Source organism: Musca domestica, unplaced genomic scaffold (genome assembly GCF_030504385.1).
Source record: "Musca domestica strain aabys unplaced genomic scaffold, Musca_domestica.polishedcontigs.V.1.1 1, whole genome shotgun sequence".
Lineage (NCBI taxonomy): Eukaryota > Metazoa > Arthropoda > Insecta > Diptera > Muscidae > Musca > Musca domestica.
In genome coordinates, this window is record NW_026712114.1 from 13,305,090 (window position 1) to 13,324,126 (window position 19,037).

General features: G+C 34.3%; 1 protein-coding gene across 9 annotated transcripts in view; it reads left to right on the top strand.

Moving 5' to 3' along the window:
* The first annotated feature begins 3,695 nt into the window (after positions 1 to 3,695).
* The window catches only part of LOC101889073 (polypyrimidine tract-binding protein 2-like), a 420,192-nt gene continuing 404,850 nt past the window's right edge, over positions 3,696 to 19,037 (top strand). For 2 of the 9 annotated variants that reach the window (XM_059119297.1, XM_059119301.1), the window contains exons 1-2: positions 4,498 to 4,662; positions 8,840 to 9,132. In XM_059119297.1, the coding sequence (XP_058975280.1) occupies positions 9,124 to 9,132 (9 nt within the window). In that variant the 5' untranslated portion in view covers positions 4,498 to 4,662; positions 8,840 to 9,123. Of the gene's footprint in view, positions 4,042 to 4,496; positions 4,663 to 8,839; positions 9,133 to 19,037 lie in introns of those variants that run through there. The other 7 variants (XM_059119308.1, XM_059119313.1, XM_059119292.1 and 4 more) reach the window with 6 other exon arrangements.

Genomic DNA, 19,037 nt, shown 5'->3' on the forward strand with positions numbered 1-19,037 from the left:
ACGTGCATTTGGATTTTAATTGTAATTTCAAAGAAAAAAAAGTTGGCGAGAAAAAAAAATTAAAACTAGTTGTTTACATTGTAAAAATAATTAAATAATGCAAATCATTGGCCTAATTTGATCTTCAATGAAATTGGGGTTGTGGAGCACATAATATCGAAAAGACCTGAGTTTTGCAGAAAAAGGGGCCATCTATATATAGATTGAAATTCGTATGAAAGATATATTAATTTTGTCATCCCATTTGTAATTAATCGAATTTACTTTAATCATTTTAGACTATACAAACTTCTTAAATATTGACATTTCGGTTTTTTTAGCATCATTTTAATTGCAGTTTCTGAAAGAGGAAAAATAGTATTTTTTAAAATGCTCATAACTTCTTAAATATTGACATTTTGGGGTTTTTAGCATCATTATACCCTCAGCCATATGGCTACAGAGGGTATATATCATTTGATACGGTCAAAACGTGCCTAGTCGAAATAAGGGTTTTAGACCCTAGGTCTCTTTGGACCGAATCCGTTTCAGAACATTTGGAGTCGATCTACCGATGTCCGTCCGTCCGTCCGTCTGTCTGTCTGTCTGGCTGGCTGGTGCGCACGATAACTCTCGAAGGAAGTATCCGATTTGATCCAAACTTGGTACATCGTAATATTTTTGTCAAACTTAGATCGAGTTCGGAGATGGGCGATATCGGTCCACTCCTTCTGGTACCTCCCACACAAAATGTCAAAATTTTCAAAGAAACGAATTTATTGCACAGAAAGAGAAAGGATAATTCGATTTTGCTCGAACTTTGCGAATTCTTTTATTTTCATCAGTGCTAGGTTAGGTGTGAAAATGGACAATATCGGTCCACTCCATCAAGTACCTCCCCCACAAATGGTCAAAATTTTGAATAATTACAACTCTTATAAAATGTGATTTAAGAGTCCGATAGTCTTTAAATTTCACACATCCCATTAATTTTATTAGACCAAGGTCTGGAGTGAAAATGGAATGTATCGGTCCACTCCTTCTGGTACCTCCCCCCAAAAGGTAGAAATTTTCAAAAAATATTTTCTGCACAGAAAGATAATCTGATTTTGCTCGAACTTTGCAAATCCTAATATTTTCTTCAGTGCTATGTCAGGTGCGAAAATGGACAATATCGGTCCACCCCATCAAGTACCTCCCCCACAAAGGTTAAAAATTTTGAATAATTAAAACTCTTATAAAATGTGATGTAAGAGTCCGATTGTCATCAAATTTCACATATCCCAATATTTTTATTAACCTAAGGTCTGGTGTTAAGAGTGAATACATCGGGCCATTCCTTTTGGTACCTCCCCCACAAAAGGTCGAAATTTTCTACAAAAAAAAAAAAAAAAAAAAAGATATATATATATATATATATATATATATATATATATATATATATATATATGAGCTTCATGGATATTCATATATATATATATATATATATATATATATATATATATATATATATATATATATATATATATTCTTTGCGAATTCTTTTATTTTCATCATATATATATATATATGAGCTTCATGGATATTCATATATATATATATATATATATATATATATATATATATATATATATATATATATATATATATATATATATATATATATATATATATATATTTTTTTTTTTTTTTTTTTTTTTTTTTTTTTTTTTTTTTGCACAGAAAGTGAAACGATTATCTGATTTTGCTCTAACTTTGCAAATCCTAATATTTGTGTCAATCCTAGGTCAGGTGCTAAAATGAATAGTATCGGTCCACTCCATCAAGTACCTCCCCCACAAAGGGTCAACATTTTGAATAATTATAACTCTTAAAAAATGTGATGTAAGGATCCGAATGTCTTCAAATTTCACACATTCCAATATTTTTATAAACCCAAGATCTGGTGTTGACATGGAGTGTATCGGTCCACTCCTTCTGGTACCTCCCCCACAAAGTGTCGAAATTTTGAATATCCATGAAGCTCATAAAACGCCAAATTAACATCCAATTCCATTTAGACTTGGCACATCTCAATATTTCCATCAACACAAGATCTGTTATAAAGGTTCCTGCTATAAATTCACTCAATACCAAATTTATTTCAATTTAGTACTATTCGTACAATTATGGTTCATATCTCCAAAACCACCTCCATATCTCAATTCCAGATACCAACATATAAAATTTGAGGATTTCAGCACAATCCCTTCACCCAATATCAAATTCAGTACCATTAAGTACTATTCGTGCAAATATTGTACGAAATATTTCTAAATCACCGCCGAATCTCAAACACAGATACCATCAGTAAACTAAATACCAAATTTCGAAATTTTATCTCTATCCCTCTATCCAATACCAAATACAGTACCATTCAGTACTTTTCGTACAGTTACAATATATATTTCCGAAAACCACCTTTATATGTCCAGGCTACACATAAATAGCGACCCTAATACCAAATTTTAAATATCAAGCACTATCTGTTCACCCAATGTAAAATTGTACCAAATATAGTACTATTTAGTACCGTTCTTGCACTTGTAGTATATATTTCCAAAACCACATCTTTATCACAAAATTAATATCATTAGGGACTCTAATACGTAATTACAAAACTCCAACTTCATCCGTTCATTATAACCAAACGGTTCAACATTTAGTACCATTTATTGCAGTTTGCACTTTTAGTAAACAATTTCAGAACCATATATATCATATAAAAACTTTATTTCCAAAATTGAATCTCATATCGAATTTCAAGTTTTTAGCTCTATCCATTCACATAATACCAAATGGTGCCATTTTAGAAGTTTAATACCATTTAGAACTTTTCGTAGTCTTAAAGTTCGAATTTCAAAAAACACATTTCCTGTACTTCGTTAGTGAGTTTCATCTAAATTTCATAATTTCAATACAAAGTATTCAATTTTTTTGTACATTTTAGTATTATTTGTTCCATTTTAGTACATTTTTTCAAACACTTTATCACACACATGTGTACCAAGACTGATCCTCGTGCAAAATTTCAAAATTCTAGATTCAGCCGTTTTGTCTTGGAATTGATTCCCAGTCAGTTGGATATTTCGCTACTTTTTTATATATAGAAAGAAGAATCTTTATGAACCGGAATTTTCTTTCATTGATTGTTAAAATGTTTTCTAAAAATTCCAATTACATTTTAATATGTTCCTTTTATTAAATCTACCATCAATTCCTGATAACATCTTGGTAACCCTTACATTCTAATTAAAGTTTCATTTGCCACTTACGATATTACTAATAATTACGATAAACAGTAAAAAACAACAAATAACTCTACACAACAACGATCTTTGCATACTCGCACATTGTTAATGAGAATCAAAATTGCACAAAACACACTCTCCCTTTCAAAACAAAATACAATTGTCTATGGGAGAGCGAGGAGAGAACAATATGCGAGAAGCAGCAAAACAAAAAAAAAAAACAAATGTGTTTCTCGCGCTTCTCACTCGTTGCTAGTGTTTTTGTTGTTTTTTGGATATTCATTTTGTTTTTTTTTTGTGAGGCGCTCTTTATTTGTTGTTGTTTCTTCGTGTGTTTGTTCATCGTTTGTTGCTGTTGCTGCTACTGCCACCGTCTGTCGGCCGAGGCTCACTGGCTCTTTTGTTTGTTATCCAATTTACAGTTTCGCTTTGATTCCACTGACAGTTTTTACAAAGAAATCGTCGTGTGAGCACTGCGTTTTTAAAGATTTTATTTCATGATTTTAATTTGTTTAAATTGCCTTTTTGGAAATAAAGAAAGAAGAACAACAAACAAACTTAACTAACAGCCGTTTTGTTTTCTTCCTTGCAAATGAGAAAATAACAGATTTTAATTGAAGTGTTTATGTGTTGTTGTTGCAAGCGCAAAAAAGATTAGAACAACAGCAGCAAAAGTGGAATTTTAAAGTTATTCCCCCTCTTGGATTTTAAAGTGTTAATGTAACTGTTTATAAATTAATATTTTAAAGTGGTTTTAATTTATCAATAAAAGGTGAATAAAATTTGAAGAATATTCCTTGCATCCCCAGTGCACAATTAAATTTTGGCTCCTCTCTCTCTTATTGTGGAGTATGAATGTTGGTGTGCTCGCGATCTACACCCCTTATGTTTGTTAACTAAAACACAAATCGTAGAAATCAGCAAAAAAAATTAAATAAGCGCAGAAAAATTAATTGATTAAATAAATTAAACAATTATTTAGTGACACCACCAACAACAACGCCATGATGAGGCATTTGTAAATTAACTACAGTAATTATCCATTCATGCCAAAAGAGCGCCCCTATTTTAACCTGAGTGAAGTTTGATATGAGAAAAAACCGCGTGATTTTTTATTATCCTGGAAACATTGCCTACATTATTTAAAAAAAAAAAAAACTAAAAAAAAGCAAGCCATGCTTTTTCTTTTCAAAAAATTCCAAAATGAAAAATTATTTTTGTGAATAAATTTCGAGTGTCAATTTGTTTTATTAAAATTTTTTTATTTGTTTAAATTGTCGTCTTCCTGTGTCGGAGAAATAAATTTTTTGTGCGCGATTTTTAGATCGTCGTTTTCGTCGTTGTGTTTGTGTAAATTTGTTTAATTTTTGAAAATTTCGCGTGTGTTTCCAATGTTTGTTAAAAAAATAAAACTAAAGCAGCAGCAACAACATCAAAAGTTTTGTGTATTTTGCTTGTTCTCTCGCTCGGCCGCTCTCTCTCAAGTACATTTTTTTGGATTCCTCTCAACTTCTCCATGAAGAACAAGGGAAGTCTTTTACGTCAATTATCCATTTCATGCAATTCTTTTGTTTTTTTTTTTTTTTTTTGAAATGTAAAAAGCCGGTATTGTTAATATTCATTTCATTTTTGTTTTGCTTTTATTGTTGTTTTTGTTTTGAACTTAAGTGCAGCTTTTAACAGTGGTGCAAATTTGTTAGTTTTTTTTGTACACCGATACTTTCAGTCATGGCAGGGATGGAAATTGGAATAACTCTTAAAGAGTGTAATAGAAACCAAGCGATTTTCTTCAAAATTATGCAGAGGCAGGAAATTTACCCATGATTTCGGGAAAGAATTTTTCGAAAATTAGTGCGTTTTCCAGGATATTCGACAAGTGGTCTCATGATTGTTATTGAAAACGCTTCGGTAGTTTATATTTAACTTATCGATCCAGATTTTTAATCAAACGCCTTCAATGTCGAAAGAGGCCCCATTGAAAAGAAACGAAGAGTTTCCACTGCACTGGAGTTTTTTTCAAAACGGTACAATATCTTTCCTGGGACCCAAAACCAGCCGTGTAACAATTGCTAACTGAAGATTTCTCCCGAATTTGGAATTCTGTTATAAAATAATCAATTTTTAAAAATTTTAAATGTTCATATAGATTGATAGCATAACCCCTGCTACGGAGAAGGTTGACTTCTTAAAAAGTAACAAATGTAGGCAAATTTTATTCCGCGTAGCCCAAAGGAGGAAAAAATTGTGGATTTAGGAAAGCTATTGATATATTTTTGACTATTTTGATATATATTTTGTAATCCCTCACAATAGACCCCCTTTCGTTATTCTGGGTTTAAAAAACGGCAACCGGCTTTCCCATAACACTAATATCAGGTTTTTTTTATCCATACTTTCCGGAAAAATATGCGGGTACCTTTACACTTAATAAGGGTAAAAATACCTACAGAAAAAATATCATAAAAAATAGGAGAGTTTTCTAAGACTAGCCCTGAACTTGTCTACGCACCCCAACATGTGGCAACTTCGACTCTTTTGGGCTTTGTGGCTTTATACGGAATAATATTGAATCATAGTACCTTCTATTGAAATAAGTGGTTAGCATCTTCAAAATACCCTTAGTGTGGGGTCTACATTCATATTGGGCTACATTAAAGATATTAACTTGATTTTAAGATGTGTGACCAGTATTGGAATTCTGTAATTTATTTTAATTAATTTATGTAATTTATTTTCTGAGTTATCAAAAAAATCGGTAACATTCAAATGCTTATAATTTCTGCAACAATGTTGTCAACTTTTATTTCTTTTAAAATATCGAAAATCAGGAGGTTATATGAGGGTTATACGAAATACTGGACCTTATCTAATGGGAACCTGGAACCTCATATTATAGCTGGGACAATTGGAAATTGAGACTGAAATACACGAACCACGAAATCAAGAGTTATGGTAGTAATACTAGTAATATCTTAAAAGGCCCAAAATGTGAAATCTTTAAAATCCCGAGAAAATTGACTTTTATAGAAGGTACAAATATCCCAGGTGTCGTAGTTGGAAATTGTGGCTGGAAACAAAAAACCGGGAGAATAGATTTATGGGGATATTTAAGTGGGTAGCTATTGGTTATATTTTTACATGTACATAAATCAGATATACCCTATGTCCGGTTTCGATCTAAGTTTCACAAAAATATGCAATAACCAGGGTATACTTTTTTTGATATATTATTTTTTTAGATATTTGATAAATATTGAAAAATAGAATATAATCAAAATGGCATTCCTGGCCACCTTGGTGGTCCATAGGCGGGTCTTCATTTACCGTCCGTTCGGCTCAGCATCTACTTTTTCAAAAGCGGATTTTGTCACTTAAATTACAATAACAATATGTACAATTAACTTACAATATATATTATATCGTTGGAATCTCGAAACTATAGGGCTTTACGATGATATCGATATTGACCGTTGTATAGACTTCTAAGAGTATTAAATGTATATTAAATGGTTCCCAAGTCTGCGTGGGTGGACTTCTCCTAAACATATTGTGTTGAAATAACTTTCGAACAAATTTTTGGGAACTTATTTGCATTCAAAATAAAAAAATTCTTTCGAAATTCGATTTTTTAGTTTTTTTTTTTTTCAATTTACTTTCAGCTGAACATAAATCTTATTTTATTTGCCATTAAATGCTTTCTTTGTATACATTTATCTCTTATACATTTCATTCGAATATTTTCCTTTGAATTTCGAAATGTTGACTATGAAACAACCTTTAACCAGATTATGGAGGGTTTTTACCTTGGTTTTGCATTTTGTATTGTAGAATACACTTAGATCAAATAACGCATGAAATAAGGCTGGGCTACCAATTGGCATAGTGAAAATATTGTTCATTGGCAATCCAATTTCGTAGATGGGTCACGTATAGCATAGGCAAGTTAAGTTCGTAAATGGGTCATGTCGGTCCACGATTTCGTATAGCCCTCATATAACGGTACCTCCCGATATTTGGTATTTTTATGTTTTTATCGACATTATTTACCGCAATTATTTCAAATGTCATATTTAAAGTTCGTAATGGGTAATAAAGCCTATGACAATCTTTTTTGTATGCAGATCCACATACAACGGTAGCTCCCTATATTCGGTATTTCGATGATTTCAGCAATATTATTCACCGGAATCGTTTCAAATTTCGGAAAACAATTTCGTATTCAGGTACACGTCTTCGTATAGCCCTCATATAACGGTACCTCCTGATATTCGGTATTTTCATGGTTTTAGTAACATTATTTACCGGAATTATTTCAAATTTCGTATATGAAGTTCGTAATGGATACTACAGCCTAAGACAGAAAATTGTCTGTGCAGGTCAACGTTTTGGTATAGTCCTCATATAATGGTACTTGCCGATATTGGGTATTTTGAAGATTTTAGCTTCATTATGTTTTTTTGTACAGTTTCGCATTGGATATATGACAAAAGTTGCCCATGCACGTCGTCGTATAGACCCTAACGCATATAATGGCTACATTCGGTTATTTAAGATTTTAACAGAAATTTTAACGGATTTATTTTTTTTTTTTTTTAAATTGCCAAATATGTTCCAAATGGTGGAGAGTATTGTAAGTTCGGCCGGCCCAACTTTTATTTGTTTTTTTTTTTTTTTTTGATTTCAGCTGTTTTAAGAATCCTTGAAATTTGGGGCTTCACCATATCTAATCATATTGTACTGCAATAGCTTCAGTTCAAAAAATGCAGTTAGAACCTTCAAAATACCCTTAATGGGGGTCTACATTTATATTTGTCTGGACGATTCGAAGGTTACGACTAAAAGATTTTAAAATATTAAATTGCCACCACTTCGATTTAAAAATGTGACCAGTAGTGGAATTCTGTAACTCATTTTTTGAGTTAATGAATAAATCGGTAAATGTTAACGACTAAGGCCTACCGATAAATGCCAATGTTGTCAACTTTTATTTCTTTTTTATATCAAAATTTAGCGTTTGAAAGTTCCCGATTTTTGTCGGTAAACAAAAAAAATGAGTTGGACAATCCCATGACAGTAACTTAAAAAACACCATATTAAATCAGAAACTCAAAATACAGAAAGGGCCCAAATATGGGAGCTATATCGAACATACGCAATTAGAACCCGAAATAGCGAGCTTCAGATCAATGGATTGGAAATTATGCTGTATTCTAAGACTACACGATATTTGGATAGTACAGGTGTTTGGAAGGTGTTGCCTTCGCGACCTTGCATTCAGTCTCTTTAGGTTACTTTTATCGGCCGTTCCGGTACAGTGTTTTTCAGGGGTCAGTTGAAAATATTATGACATGACGTAAAAGAAAGTATGCAGATGTCGCCATTTTGCCTGAAATGTAAAAGTTTGTTCAAAACGGTCTTCCTTTATCCGCCATAACAAAAATGCAGCAATAAGCTTGAGAAGAGCAAAATACACAAAACCTTGTGATCAAACTTTATTTTAATGACAGTTACTATAAAATCATTACCAACTAATATTCGAATAATTCAACTCCCATTTCTTTCCATTTTAGGTGAAGTGTGTTATAACTAAGATATCAGAATTTATAAAATTCTCTAAAATTGAAAAAAAAAAAAAAATACAATTAGGGATTTCAAAATTCCTTAAATGTGCCTTGTTAAAAACATATGAAAAAGAGTGAAGCTCTATAAAACAAAAATATAAACAACAAAATAGTAATTAGAAAATTTGGAATAACATTGAGAAAAAACAAACTAAACAAATCAAATCAAGTAATCCAATCAACATTTGATTTATATTTTTATTGGATTTTATTTCGTTATTTTCGTATCCCGAATGCAAACTGTAAGTATGATTTTTATTTGGAATTTTTAATTGAAATTTAATCTTTGATTCTTTTTTTTCACAAATTCTAATAAAAAATAAATTCTGTAAACTTTTTATTTTAATACCTATTTCTGCTTTGTTACAAAATGTATTAAACTTTTTTATTAATATAACTTAATTTTACCACATCTGACCATCATCCACTTCAGTTATAATATTTATCCCGTAATTGTCCTTTCGCTCACACTCTTGCTCTGTGTAATCTCTGTTTTTTCTCTCATTCTCTTATCCTTTTTTAATGCTGTTTGTTTTTGTTGTCCTATATAATTTTCTATTTTGGAAAAACGCTACGTGTAACTATGCATATTTATTGATTTTCGTAACTCGACTTAAGTCGCTTCTGGAACAGAAGCCAGGTTTGTTGTGTGCAAAAATTGGAAATTCAAAGCTCAACTAACTGGGAACCTCTAAAAGTGTTATATCTCGATTGTGTATCTTATGGAATTTTTTGTTATCCCACATAAAACGAATCGGCTAAATATATTTGAAACAAGTTTAAAGGTATCAGTCGCTTTAGCCGACATATATATTCCCTGCTCGATTATTTAAATATATTTTGACTTGTGTTATGATTATCGAAATTGTTGACCTTTTATGGAGTAGGTTCCGAAGGTATGGTCCAATATTGATATAAATATAAATATGATATAAATATTGCGACGTGCCAGGCTTGGACAATATATATGCTATCATATTTAGAAAATCTTAAAATGTGCGTGAGTTACCAGATATAGTCGACCGAAGTATTCCATATTTATACTTCATCGAATTCGGATAAAAATATTGGTATGGGAAAAACTGCAAAAAAATCTAACATTTGTATCCAATTTTATTCGAAATCAATATTACCGATCGATTTCGTAATCATCTCAGGTTTTTGGTTGAGGGAAATATTTAGATATAAAAAAAAAAACCCTGACTTGTTTCACAACAGATCTTGTGTTAGCAAATATGTTTGTATGTGTGCAAATATGTTTGTATGTGTGCAAATTGAAGAGAGTTGGGTGCTTTTTACGCTCTCTTTGAGTGTTTTTTTCAAAATCTTGGACTTTTCGTGGGGGAGGTACCAGAAGAAATGGCCCGATCTTACCCATCTTTATCACAGATCTTGTGTTGATATAGATGTTATGAGCTTCAAGTATATTCAAAATGTTGACCCTTTGTGGGGAAGGTACCAGAATGAGTGGACCAATATTTTCCATCTGCACTGCAGATTTTGTGTTAGTAGAAATAATGGGATGTGTGAAATATGAGAATAACCAGAAGCTTATTTGGATTAAATAATCGTTTTGGTTATTCAAACTTTGACCATTTGTGGGGAAGGTACCAAAAGGAGTGGACCGATACATTCCATCTTTATAACTGATCTTGTGATGATGGAAATATTGGTATGTGCTGAGTCTGAATGGAATCAGATGTTAATTTCGCGTTTTATGTGCTTCATGGATATTCAAAATTATGGTCATTTGTGGGGAAGGTACCAGAAAGAGTGGAACGATATATCCCATCTTCCAATCCCAGCAGACCTTGCTTCCATAAAACTATTATGATGTGTGTAATTTGAAGACAATTGTATCAGAGTTAAATTTATTAGAAATATTGACTCTTTGTGAGGAAGGTACTTGATGGAGTGGACCGAAGCGCTTGCTTGAGGTGATCAACGCTTTTGGTATTTTTTAGTGCCAACCTTGCTTTCACAAATACTCCCGACACAATAGTCCAAAGGATTGGTATCCGGAGGTCTTGGTGGCCATTGTGCAGATCTGCGGCCAAAATGTTTGCGTGCCCAAGGCTTTCATACACCCTCCAGAACATTTTCGCGATAATATTCGGGATTTATTCTAATACCACGTTCGATTAATACGAGCGGAGAGCGACCATCGGCCCTGGCCGGTGCTTGAGTTCTGGTGGCCAACCGAAGGTACACATTTTCAGCTGATCTCTTTGGCAAGTAAACACGATAATTTTGTTTGTTTTCAAATTACTGGACAAAGAATGTTTTCTTATCGGAGAAAACCAAATTCGGCAGTTCACCACTTTCGGCCAAGCGAAGCAACTCTTTAGCTCTTTTGAGTCTATTTTCTTTCCGTTGCGGTGTAAGTTCTTGCACTTTTTGGAATTTCAATATCTCTACCCCGAGCTCATTTTTTAATATTTGCCGAATGGATTAGTGCTATATTTTCAGCTCACGAGCAATTTTTCGTACACTGCAATGCGGGTTTCAAGTCGCTTCTTTACTTTTCGAACCATTTCTGCTGATGTTGCTGTTTTTTTCCGTCCACTTCCTTGACGTCGGGCTACGCTACCGGCAGTTCACCACTTTCGGCCAAGCGACGTAACTCTTTAGCTCTTTTGAGTCTAAATCACACTATCACGCTTGAATTAGATCACGAATAACTTTTTTTTGGAAAATTCTCACCAAAATGCTTTTGTACGACGCTTGGAAACAATATAATGAACTATCACTGAAATAATTTTAACAGCTGTCGGACGAGTGGCTTTGAAATGACGGCAGTCTGAAGTTGGATGCAGTTTTTTCATCTCACCCTGTATACCCTCTGTAGCCATATGGCTGAGGGTATACAAATATTTGCATTAATTTCACCTTCACAATGATGCATATCGTTCGTACACACATTGTATTGAAGAAGAGCCAACAATAGCTAGCCGACTCAAATATCATGTTTATTATTGTATTGAAATCGTTTTTTCTTTGAATTAATCTTTCAATTCTTCAATTTTTCTCAGTCAGCTAAGTTAACAATAAAAGAAAAACGAGTCCCCTCAAAGTCAGCAAATAAATGTGATTCATTAGCGAAATAATACAAAAAGAATCTGATGGATTCTACCTGAATAAAATACAAAATGTACATTATTCAATTAGTAGTTGTCGTAAACGATAACACTGAAAGAAATTGTAATCAAGTTATACTTTGCTTAACAAAACATGAATGGACGGACAATTTTATTAGCCATCAATCATTCCGCAAGCAAAATTTGTCAATGAACTTGAATTGAAATAAATTACTACGCTATCACTTTTATGCTAATTATGTAGCCGATTATCAAATCCCATAATTGTCATTTTATTGGCTAGGCAGCAAACACCACTTTGAAGTATCAGCTGTGCTTCTTCTGTAAACAAGTTTCCGTAGATCTCGTGCTGTTGTTTTGTTTCTTTTCCATTTCTTCTTGGCAGTTGTGACGAATCACTCTTCATCCTGAACCGGTTATCATCTTTCTTTCCACATAAATTTTATACTGGAATTCAACTATTTTTAGTTGTTTTGTCTTTACTATTTTTTTATTACTATTTCCTCCATTGTCTGGAGCTTCTGTTTAGATGCGCAAACCTACCGGTTGTTTTATTTTTATTTTATTTTGTTTTTTTTTTATTTCCATGGAATACCCCTATCGTGAAACATGGGCCCGCTAAATGTCGCAGATACTTAAGAGATTTACTTTGTGTTTGATTGGATTCGACTAACTGATAAGATATCAGAAATGCTTGGATCTAAAAAAAGGCAAAAACGAGGAGATAGCGCGAGAGGTACATGTACCTGTACTAGTTTAAAGGTTTTTTTAGCACAAGCATGGGGTCTGCAAGTTTGTTGTTAAGTATTTTTTAATTACAGTGGAACTTTGTATAATTTTTATATAAATCTCAAAGGGAGTATCCCATTTGGTCTGAACATGGTACATCGTAATATTATTACAAAACTTAGATCGAGTTCGGGTATGGGCAATATTGGTCCACTCCTTCTGGCGCCTATTCCACAAAAGGTCTATATTTTCCAAAATAAGGATAATCCGATTTGAATTTCTAAAACAATCGTTTTTTATTGAATTTGTTATTCCGTTTGCAACACCTCTACATATTCGTCATACACCCCATAAAGTATATACAGGGGGAGATGAAAAAACTGCAACCAACTTCAGACTGCTGTAATTTCTAAGCCACTCGTCGGACAGCTGTTAAAACTTTTCCAGTGACAGCTCATTATATTGTTTACAGGCGTACAAAAGCATTTTCGTGAGAATTTTCCAGAAAAAAATTTATTCGTGATGGAATTAAAGCGTGATAGTGTGAATTCTTTATATTTGGCAGGGAAACCACTAGTGGCTATCGTTACTCCAGCATTTAAATGTGAAGAAATCGTTCGTGTCTCGTACCATCGCACGTTACCGTGATACTGGTAGCGTAGCTCGACGTCAACGAAGTGGACGGAAGAAAACAGCAACATCAGCAGAAATGGTTCGAAATGTAAAGAAGCGAAAAATGGCTCTTGAGCTGAACATATCGCAATATTCCATTCGGCAAATATTGAAAAATAAGCTCGGGGTAAAGCCATAGAAAGATAATAGACTCAGAAGAGCTAAAGAGTTACTTCGCTTGGTCAAAAGTGGTGAACTGTCGAATTTGGTTTTCTCAGATGAGAAATCATTCGTTGTCCATCAGTTTTTCAACAAACAAAATTATCGTGTTTTCTTGTCAGCTGAAAATGTGCACCTTCGGTTGGCCATCAGAACTCAAGCGCCGGTCATGGTGATGGTGTGGTCCGCCATGAAAGCCGATGGTCGCTTTCTGCTGGTATAAATCGAAAGCGGTATCAGGATATCAATCCGAATACCAATCCGATGGACTATTGTGTCTGGAATATTTTTGAAAGCAAGGTTGTCACTAAAAATACAAAAGTGTCGATCACCTCTAGCAAGCGCTTCGCCGGGAATGGGCCAGCAGAGCAACATTCGGGCAGCGTGTGTGATTTTTTGCTAACAACATTAAAAAAAGTGTAAAAACTATGATTTTGTTGCAGCTTTTTATCTCACCCTGTATATTCATGATCAGCATACAATTCTATGTCGATTTAATAACGTACGTCTGTCTGTCTATCCGGCCGTCAGTATAGTCCCCGTATAACGGTACCTCCCCATATTCGGTATTTTTCTACGGATTTGTTTAAAAATTGTTATTTGTGTAACGTAACGGGTTCTAGCTCCAGTGGCAGACAATTAAATATCTAGGCCAATGTTTTCCTGTAGCGCCCATATAACGGTTCTATCGGATGTTCAGTATTTTGACGATTTAAGCCACATTTTCTAACAAATTGGTGTGCAATTTGATATTTATACATCATTTTGGGTTCTACAAGCGGCATCAAAAGATTGTCCATATTGGTCATAGTCATCCTAGTCACATTTATTTACGATATTATTAAAAACAAGTTAAAAAGCAGTAAGTTCTGCCGGGCCGAACTTTGAATACCTTCCACCATTTGGAACGAATTTGGAAATAAAATCATGAAACAATTTTGGTAAAAATTTAAAAATACCGAATATTGCCGTTATATTGGTGCCTATACGACGTGGACCCACACAGGCATTATTTGTCATGAGTCATTACCAAATTCAAATTCGGAACTTGAAATAAACGCGAATAATGTAGCTAAAATCATAAAAGTATAGAATATAGGTAGGTACCGTTATATCGGAGCTGTGCGAAGACCTGAACCTGCGTAGATAATTTTTTCTCATATTCTGTAGCATCCATTACGAACTTCAAATACGACATTTCAAACAACTTCGGTGAGTATTGTACCTAAACTCGTCAAAATACCGAATGTAGGGAGGTACTGGTATATGGGGCCTATATGAAGTCCTGGACCTGCATAGATAATTTCCTGTCACAGACTGGAGTTTCCATTACGAACTCTAAATGCGTAATTTGAAAAAATTTTGGACGCTAAAATCACCAAAATACCGAATATAGGGAGGTACCGTTATATGGGGGCTATACGAAGGCGTGGACCTGCACAGACAATTTTCTGTCTTAGGCTGTAATATCCATTGCGAACTTCAAATACCACATTCTGAACAATTCCGATTAATAATGTCGATAAATTCATCAATATACCAAATATCGGGAGGTACAGTTATATGGGGGCTATACGAATAGACAATTTTCTTTCTTAGGCTATAGTATCCATTTTGAACCTCAAATGCTACATTTGAAACTATTCCGGTGAATAATGTCGCTAAAATCATCGAAATACCGAATATAGGGAGGTACCGTTATATGGGGGCTATACGAAGTCGTGGACCTGCACAGACAATTTTCTGTCTTAGGCTGTAGTATCTATTTCGAACTTCAAATACCTAATTTGAAACAATTCCGGCGAATAATGTCGTGATTACAACAGACGGACAAACAGACGGACTTCCCTAAGTCGACTTCGAATTTTACGCTGATCAAGAATATATATACTTTGTTGGGTCTGACATGAGTATTTCGAGGGTATAAAAATGGTATTTAAGACTCGTAATAGATTACAATTGTTGTAGTATGAAATTGTCTATATGCATAGTCCCTCTTTTTAGTAGAGCACCCATACAAGGGCTCCAACCATTTTTTCATTACGAAACTAATAGGGTCTTAATAAGAGTACAACATTTAACTTAAAACTACACCATTTAGTACCTTTTAGTCGGCATTAGAATACAGATTTTCACTATTTTTTTTGTCTAGGCCTTAATGACGTAATCAAGTCATCTGCGCTTAAACAAAATGGAGAATTCCAAATCTACATAGCCTCCAACAGAAGCATCTCATTCTTCTATGTGAAGTGCAAAGGGTTTTTTTAATTTCTTATCTTACACAGGTATTGTGTTTCATAGGAGCTGTAAATCACATTATTCATTCGATTTATTTCTAATAAAGTCATTGAACTAATTCAAGTTTTCTGTGTTGATTTTTTTTGTTTTTTTTTTGCATTCTGACTTTCAATTTTTGTAATTGGTGAGGAATGACGCTTTTAACGCTTGTGTTCAGAACAATTTATATGAACTGCTTTGTAATTTTTCATCGATGTTGTTGTTGTTGCTATTTGTTTATTATAGCTGTCAGTTGATTTTGTTGGCCAATTCGGTTTTTGTTCCGAATGGGCTGGATGATTTTTCGTTGTTCTCTGACTTAATTTTGTAATTAAAGTGTTGTTGAAGTGCCAAATAACACAAAAAAAAATGATTTGAACACAAAAAACCCCAAAAACCTATGGAATAAATTTCCAAGTAATGTCAGCATTTTTTGGAGATATGAACTCATTTTTAACCGATTGTGAACAACAACAAACGATCACACGGCATATTTTTTTGCGATCAATTGACTGTTTTGTTATTTTGCTAAGCTTGTTTCGCCCATTTTTGGAAAATGCGTGTAAAGTGGCTGTGTTGTAGATAGATCATCATCATCATCATCGGCACAATTGCCCAAAAGATTGTAAGGAACCGGTTTGTCTGTCACATTGTCTGAATATGAAGTACCAAATGGCCATTGTACTTACGAATCCGGTTTTGAAGTTTGACATGTGCGAAATCTACAAATTTGGAAAAATAAATGAATAGAATTTGAAACACACGATAAGTAATGGAATGTTGTTGCTGTTTCTGTGAAGCGTCTGAGACTACATTCATAAATATGCCTTTACTCATCATTTTCAATGAGAACACCACATGGTCTAAAATGAGGAGATCTCTAGGTCTTCCATGAGGAGACTTTATGATTTTCTATGGGCATACCTCTGGGTATGGTCGTCTTCTATGAGAAGATCTCTTGGTCTTTTATGAGAAGACGCGCTTGGTCTTCTATGAGAAGACGCCCTTGGTCTTCTATGAGAAGACCCCTTGGTCTTCTATGAGAGGAGCCCTTGGTCTTCTATGAGAAGACCTCTTGGTCTTCTATGAGTAGACCCCTTGGTCTTCTATAAGAAGCCCCCTTCGTCCTTTATGAGAAGCCCCCTTCGTTCTTTATGAAAAGCCCTCTTCGTCTTCTATGAGAAGACCACTTGGTCTTCTATGAGAAGCCCCCTTTGTCTTCTATGAGAAGCCCCCTTCGTCCTTTATGAAAAGCCCTCTTCGTCTTTTATGAGAAGACCTCCTGCTAATATTTAATGGTCTTGGTCTTCTTTGAGTAGCTCACATGGCTGTATAAAGGAATTTTTTTGTTGTTTCTCTGTATTTAAGTTATATCACCTTATCTCAAGAATCCTTTTATTACCCACTGTGCTATATTTGACAATTTCCATTTGTTTAGTTCTTTGTGTCATTTCTCTATGGACTTTTTGGTGCCTGTTGCTCTTTGTTTGGATAATATACATGCATGCATATATGTCTACTTCATTCATTCAAATATACATGTCGACATATATTTTATTCCAGTTTGAAGAATGGCTGGTACAAACACAACCCTGAAACGTGGTTCAATAATTGTGCCTTGCCTTGCCTGGCTGTCAGAACTTTGGATGCATGGTTGGATGATTCGCTTGACTGACCGGGCTTTGGGATACCACCATTGAGGCAGTTTTGTTTCAGTTTGCCTGTCTGTCTGTCTATCTGTCCGTCCATCTATCCCTCAAATTGGCTTCGAAAAAAAGAGAAGAAAGAACAGAACGAATAAAGTTGTATGGAGAAAAAGTGAAATAAAAGTTATCAAGTTGAACGGCCGGTTTGAAAATGTTAACATGTTTGACCTTGAATCCGAAATACTCTCACAATCGCACATGTTTATTTGCCGGGGCATGTGTGTGGACAGTTTCGATGCTATATATTTCAATCGAATTTTGAGGAGCACATTGCAATGCTCTCTTGTTTCATTTTTCGTTTTTGGTTTTTTTTTTTTTTGGATCTCGCTTGTCTTTTGTCCACAAACAAACAAAAAAGAAACACTTTTGCCTGACAGCTTTGTTGCAATAAACGTTTCTGAAAAAAAAAATTAAGTAAAATATGTGTGTCTGGTGTGGAATCAACCAACCAATCCTCACCCTCACTTTTAGCGAGACATGATCATCATATCTTTAAAAATTGGAATTAAATATTTGGCAGTGGACACTTAAAAAAATGGATGTCAAATTAATGTAAGCTTGTTTTAAATTTAGGATATTCAGTGAAGGGCAATCTCAGTAACCTCGAAATATATATAGGCAACCTCAAAGTCGCCTCTATAGACGACCTCAAAGTCGCCTCTATAGACGACCTCAAAGTCGCCTCTATAGACGACCTCAAAGTCGCCTCTATAGACGACCTCAAAGTCGCCTCTATAGACGACCTCAAAGTCGCCTCTATAGACGACCTCAAAGTCGCCTCTATAGACGACCTCAAAGTCGCCTCTATAGACGACCTCAAAGTCGCCTCTATAGACGACTACAAAGTCGCCGCTATAGACGACCTCAAAGTCGCCTCTATAGACGACCTCAAAGTCGTCTCTATAGACGACCTCAAATTCGTCTCTATAGACGACCTTATGTTGTTTTCTCACTGTGTAAAATATTCGCACACATATGTGTTAACTTGCAGCCCTTTTGCTAATATTTGAAGGCTTTATATTCCCCATTTCCCCTTGTCCTCAAAGATCCCCACATCAAAATTCTGAAACCAAAAACCCATACATTAACGTTTTTATTATTTCATGCTTCGCCATACAGCAGTTGGCTGGTGTCGCTTCCTTTTGCCATCTTAACATTTTGTCTTGTGATTTTTTGATAATTTACATTTTTTCGGGCATTGGACGGTTGGATGAACATTTTGTACCGCGTCCTTCGTTCGCCCTACCAACCAGCCAGCCAGCCGACGGACAGACCAGACCGCCTTCATTCCATTCATGGTTAATGAATATATCTTTTATTTAAAGCAATCGATGTTGCAATAACCCACTGACAAAGTCAACGGAAGTTAAATTCTCCATCCGCTTCAGTTTTTGTTGTTTTTTTGATTTTCTGATTTTATGATTTTGATAGATTTCTTTAAACTTAATTTTTTTGGTTTGCATTAATTTTCTCGTTTACGAATATAAATGATTTCGGTTTAAAGCC